The 6000-nt window shown below is 36.3% G+C and overlaps 1 protein-coding gene across 1 annotated transcript; it reads right to left on the bottom strand.

The window, feature by feature from the left end:
* Positions 1-257: 257 nt before the first annotated feature.
* On the bottom strand, positions 258-3980 carry LOC103453116 (probable serine/threonine-protein kinase WNK9). Its single transcript, XM_008392664.4, has 7 exons — positions 3493-3980; positions 3340-3377; positions 2860-3087; positions 2535-2755; positions 2156-2313; positions 1634-2072; positions 258-1548 (listed from the first exon to the last, which is right to left on the bottom strand). Exons 1-7 carry the CDS (start codon positions 3565-3567, stop codon positions 494-496), a joined length of 2214 nt encoding a protein of 737 aa, XP_008390886.3. The 5' UTR covers positions 3568-3980; the 3' UTR covers positions 258-493.
* Between the last annotated feature and the right edge of the window lie 2020 nt (positions 3981-6000).

The following is a 6000-nucleotide window of genomic DNA, read 5'->3' as shown; positions in this document are numbered from 1 at the left end:
TAAGAAACGAGATAAAATTCCTCTAGTGGTCGTCTAACATTCTTGACATCTTGTGGTACTGGGAGAAAGTATTGGGAACTTGTCTCAAGGACGAGATGAACTTACATGTCACGAGGTGTATTCATTTGTAAAGGCATTCTATAGACCACAAAGAAATGTATCAACTAATTTACTCCCATCACTGATTCACTATCATCTGCAGTCATCATAAATCACATTAACTCTTATCTCCTACCTTCTGAGACATGAGACACAAATTCATGTAATCAAGCCTTCTTACTTTCATGTTAGTGGGTAATGTACATTGATTCAATTTTTTTACCTGGAATTGTTTCATCTGAGAACAAAACCTACAGGTTGTAAATTACATCTCAGCTTGTACAAGTAATAACCATCACATTTGTTTTTCGTATCGGTGAAAAGAGGCACCTGCTAGTATTATTTGAGGGTGTGGTGTAAACCTGGTGACAGAAATAGAGAAGTTGGCAGGCCCCTAAACATCTATAGCATCGACCGGTAGAGAAGTTGCCCGGTGCAGAGAGTGTGGAAGCAATGCACCAATATAGAAACTCTTTGCAGTAATGATTTGTTCAGGACTGTAAGCCCCATCAAATGCCTCGTGATTTTGGACACCAGGGCTTGCCAAATGTTTCTTTTCAGCATCCACTGGAAAATATGTGAAATGCTTCCCCGAGGAAAAGGATTTCAAGGAAGGTTTTTTGTTTTCTTTTGTCCGCTGGGGCGAAGCCAAGGACATTGAAGCTCCATTTGTCTCCCTGTTCTCTGAGTGATTTGAATTTGGAATTAGGCTTGAAGCTTTCGGTCTAGCTCCAAGCTGTTGGTCCCTAATCTCCCTCAACTGCATTTGATACGTTGCTTTGAGCCATCGCAGTTCTTGGCGAAGCTCATTCTCATAATCATCTAACCGATCAGAAGTGGCTGAAAGTTTCTCTGAGATAGAATTTCTTGCTTTCGAATCACTCTGATTGTCCATCATTATAATTCTCTCTTCCTTTCCAAAGTTTGTTACATCCAATGTTTCATGATTTTCGTTGCATTGGATATCACTCGAATCTCCTGAACCTTGTGAGCTTAATTCCGGTCCTTCTCTTTGAGCCCAGATATCAGCATAGTGCAAGCCATCAGAATGGTTTGATGTTCTAGGTGCACCTGTAAGACTACGCTCTGCGCCTTCAACTTGGTATGTAATCTCTTCGAAACGTCCATGGACAGCAGCTGATCCGTGTTTTGAGCACTGAAGAACTTGGAGGTGCTTGACACCAGGAATATCCGGTGATGCATAATCCAAAATGGAACCATACGAAGCACAATTTTGACAAAAACTTGCATTATTGCAATGGGGAATTTCTTCTATGCCACGTCCCTTAATCCACTCCGGTACCAAGGTAGTAATTTCACCATCAATCATCTCTGCTATTTTTGTAACATCTTGGTCTGTGATATCAAGCTCAGAAACCATCTCTCTGGCAACACTCAATGCCGTGTCATTCTCAGTATCAAAAGGGAAATAGATGTTTCGGATGCGGCCTGCAGAGAAAAGGAACGTATAGTTTCATTTCAGAATTTTACACGACATAACAGCACATGTATGCAGTTAAACTGAAACTTTTACCTTCTTTATCTGCAATTCTGAGCCTTAAAAAGATGTCATCGTCTTCTCTCCGCCTCCCTTTGATTGTGAGGTCAACATCTCCAAAATGCTCATCCTCTTGACAAGCGAAGAGATCAATTTCGCTCAATCCATAATCAATCGGATTGTAGTCCAAATCATTTTCTGTTTCGTAACCAAGATAATTGCCATGCCCGTTGCTCAAAGAGCTGTTACTTTGATGAAGTGAAGAGTGAGGTTGTCTTAAGAGAGGCCCTATTTCATACATATCCCTTTGATCCTCTGTTGGCCTTAAATTGTATCCGTAGTCATCAACCTGGAGAAAGGGGTCTCTCAAAAGCTCCCTAGCAGAAAGCCTACGAGACACAGTCACTAAGCACTTCTCAACAAAACGCCGCACCTCAGGATCCTTCACCTTGAATAGGGCTTCTGGCTTTTTCCCCTATATCAAAAATTAAATACATAAATCATTTGGAAGAAACAAAAACCAACTCGAAAAGTAACTTGAGAGTTCAGAGTTCCTACAGTGATAACTTTCTTATAGATTTGAGCAGGATTATTGCATTCGCTATATGGATATTCAAAGGTAACCATCTCCAAGATGCACATCCCAAAAGAATAAATGTCAACCAACTCATTGTATTCCTCTTCGTAAACCTCTGGAGCCATGAACTCCGGTGTTCCTGAGCAAGCGGAAAGAAACCAAAGGGAAAGAGAGAGAAACAAGACAAAGATGAGATGATCTCAAAGAGTAAAAACTCTATCGAATTAGTTCATGTGCGAAAAACAAATATCCGGAAGTTCGTTATGAACACTGGCATATGCTTGAAGAACCTCAAATTGTCAAGCAATTCTAGATATTCTAATCACTGAAAAGACATTCAAGCACCTCGAAATGACTTACCAACACAACGATCAGCGTGAGATTTACGGAGGACAGCAGCGAGGCCAAGATCACCAATCTTGACCTCACCTTGGTTCCCATTGATGAAAATGTTGTCACACTTGAGATCTCTGTGGATCACAGGAGGGTCATGGCTGTGAAGATAGAGAAGCCCTTTCAAAATCTGCCTGCACCAATGCTTCACTGCCCTGATATTAACTCTCTTGTGTTTTAGCCTATACCTACACACAAAAACCAATAAAAAAAAAAAAACCCCCCACATTGAATAATCAACAAAAAATTTACATTCTCGGACCAGAAAACAAAGGGTGAAACTGAAACTTACTGCCTGAGAGTACCAGAAGTAAACATCTCAGTAACAAAGTTGATATTTCTGTTGGTAGTATCAACCCAAGAGGTGTAAAACTTCATGATATTGTTGTGTTTCAAGGTCTTGAGTAGATGAATTTCGCGGTATAGCCTCTCGAGATCCTCAGGGTTTCTCAGAAAATCATAAAGCTTCACCTGATTCCATGCCACTTCAATCCCTTCATACTCATCAAAGGCCCTATATCTGCAAAAACCAACACAAATTATGAACAAAAATACATTTTTTTGCACAAAAATTCGAACTTGGGCATTAATTTGAAAAAGGTTTTGAATTTAACCACATAAAAATATATACTTGTGCATAAATTCAAAAGGGTTTTGACTGAACAAACCACATAAAAATTCAAACTTCTGCAGTATTTTGAGAGGGGTTTTGATTAAACCACATAAAAAGTCAAACTTATGCATTAATTTTAAAAGGGTATTGAAACCATACACTGTTTTTGAAGCTCCTTTGCCAAGAACTTCGTTGTACTGCAAAAACAAAAACAGCAATCTTGGAGTTAAAAACAAAATTATAAACTAACCCAAATAGCAGAAAGTCATGAAAATTGAAAACAAATTAGAGGAGAGGAGAAGAGGAGCTTACTCTTCCATATCTTCCAGTAGGATCAACCTCTACAAACTCAGAGAATTCTTCTTCAGAAGCTGTACCACCATTCATTCCTTTTTTTCTTTTTACCTATTAATTTCTCTATGTTAAATTGTTTCTTCTCACCATATATATCAAATGTTTCTTGTTATCTCAATCAATATACAGTCACAGGTAGGGAGAGAGAGAGAATGCTAATGGAGGCTGATATGGTAATGAATATTAATAAAAAAATGCAGGGAAGAAATAGAATGCTAGTTGTTTATTGTGGAGGGAAGAAGAAGAAAGCAGAGATCCTTGGAGAGTCCATCAGGAGGAGGACAAAGATAATTGCCAACTACAACAAACAACTACTCAGAAACAACAGGCCCCAAAACCACAGAACCTGACAAAACAAATCCCTTTCACCTTCCTGTCCTTCTCTATCTCTTCACGAGCTGCAGTTAAAACATTTAAACCAACTACTTGCACGACATGGACCAACCAACCAAGCTTCCCAACTTTTAATTTTTATCTTCTTTTCTTTAACGTATTTATTATGGAAGCGATATCCAAACCAAACAATCTTTTCTTTTTCTGCATACATTTATTTATTTTTTATTTAAAATAATTTCTTAATTAAATTTAAAGGCTAAAAATTAATAGACTACTTTGATATATTGGAGTTTATTTTATTTTATCACCACCATGAAGTTGTGGTACAGTTTTGATGATGTGGTTCAATTTATATGCTACACAAATTTCAAAACTAATACTTATCTAACAATAGTTAATCCAGCGGTAAAATGTGGTGAGCGAAATGCTCACAACAAAGTTGACACATATGGAGGCGAGCCCTATTATTTTAGGGAATTTTAACGAAAAACACCCGGTACTGTTCACTTTAACGAAAAATCACATTTTTACACTAAAAAGTCAATTCTGGTACTATTCACTTTACCCTTTATTTTGTCCTTATCATTAAAACTCAAAATTTTCAAGCCCTTTTCATTAGTTTTCCTATTATTTTATATGTTGGTTTCATATGCATTGAAGAGTGTGTCAACATACATTCAGATTTTTATCCAAATAACCGCTTCAACTAAAAGTAAATAAAAATGTACAAGAAGAGACAATTAGTGTGTGAAAGTTTCATCTATTATATACAAAATTGATTTATAATTATGTAAATGTGCTATTTTATGGTTTTGTGGTACAAATGAGAATGTGGAACCTTTTCATTTCGGGGAAAGTTTTAAATTTAAATCACGAAAATCTTGTGAAAGACTTTATAGTTGGAAAATGGTGGGTGTGATGAGGACTCGACTCTGGTCCTACAGAAAACTTCATACCATGCTTTTTTTTGTACCTTGTTCATCTTATATTGGCTTGTTCTATTTTATCGACCTATTTGACAATATTTTAGAATGACTAAAAAGTGTTTATTTGGTTAAAAAAAAACGTATTTGGGAAGAAAATGTTTTGAGTTATAAACGTACTTTTAGGAATCACATGAACCTTTTTATAAACATTTTGTTATATTTTAAATACCGCTTATACAATAAGCACTTGCAAACAAAAGTGGCTTCTACAAAAGTACTTTTAGACAAGCCATGTATATTAGGCTCGATTTGAAAACAAAGGCTAAACAAGGGCTCGATTTGTACCTTTCGGGTATTATATTTATTTTCCTTTTCTTTTATAATGACATTGAATATGGGTTCTAATCTACGCTCAATCGTACAGTTCTCTTTCCAACTTTTCCATCGAGCACGTAGAAACCTCACGATTGCATGGCATGTGATTTATATGATAAAAAGTCGATGTGTCTATACTTTTGTGTCAAAGCCTGCAGTGAATGAATATTGGTCCCCATGCAATGCAGGTCCTGCGTGCTAAGTATTGTTAGGTGAATGATACCATCTATATAACAGAAGCTACCGTTCGCAAAACTAATAAATCTACACAAAAACCTAACCAGAGCATATAATTGAGTATACGTTCCGTCCATGTACTGCTGCGGGCAAGAGGAGCAAAGACTGGAGATGCACATGCATAGGAGTCCTACGTACTCAACCAAATTCAAGACTAATTATGGCTTAGCTTTTGTGTTGTAATCATATTTAATTTTGGTGTTTTAGCGTGCGTGTCAATAAAAATGACATTTTAGATTCATATTATCTTGTGGTAGATTTGTATTGTGAAGTTTTCAACTCATAAATGATGCATATATACATGAATTTAACTAAGTTTGTTAGAGCAGTATCTTTGCTCCTTTACACGTAAGTTCGAATATTTCTTTCCATAGTTTAGATGAATTGAGTCTAAAATATTACTTGTATAAAGAAAAACTCAAAATTTATTTCACTTGAGTCGCATAATACAATGAAATTGAAAAGTGAAATATGAGTTAGGATTATATTAGTGGAGACTTAACCTAAAAAATTCTTAGCTCTTTGGGTGAGTTACACACTTATTTTTTTGTTTTTAATTTAAATGAATTTAGTTTGTGAAATTTTATTTGTA

The sequence above is a fragment of the Malus domestica genome, chromosome 13 (assembly GCF_042453785.1).
Source record: "Malus domestica chromosome 13, GDT2T_hap1".
In the NCBI taxonomy this organism is placed as follows: domain Eukaryota; kingdom Viridiplantae; phylum Streptophyta; class Magnoliopsida; order Rosales; family Rosaceae; genus Malus; species Malus domestica.
Note: the sequence above shows the minus strand (reverse complement) of the source record. Positions and strands in the feature narration are given on the sequence as shown.

Bases quoted from the DNA above. Each gene is read 5' to 3' on its own strand.
- LOC103453116 (XM_008392664.4), bottom strand. From the start codon at position 3,567: ATGAATGGTGGTACAGCTTCTGAAGAAGAATTCTCTGAGTTTGTAGAG. The intron at 3,378-3,492 runs GTAAGCTCCTCT...TTGTTTTTGCAG, and splicing joins CTACTGGAAGATATGGAAGA to TACAACGAAGTTCTTGGCAA. The intron at 2,073-2,155 runs GTAGGAACTCTG...TTTTTGATATAG, and splicing joins TCTATAAGAAAGTTATCACT to GGGAAAAAGCCAGAAGCCCT.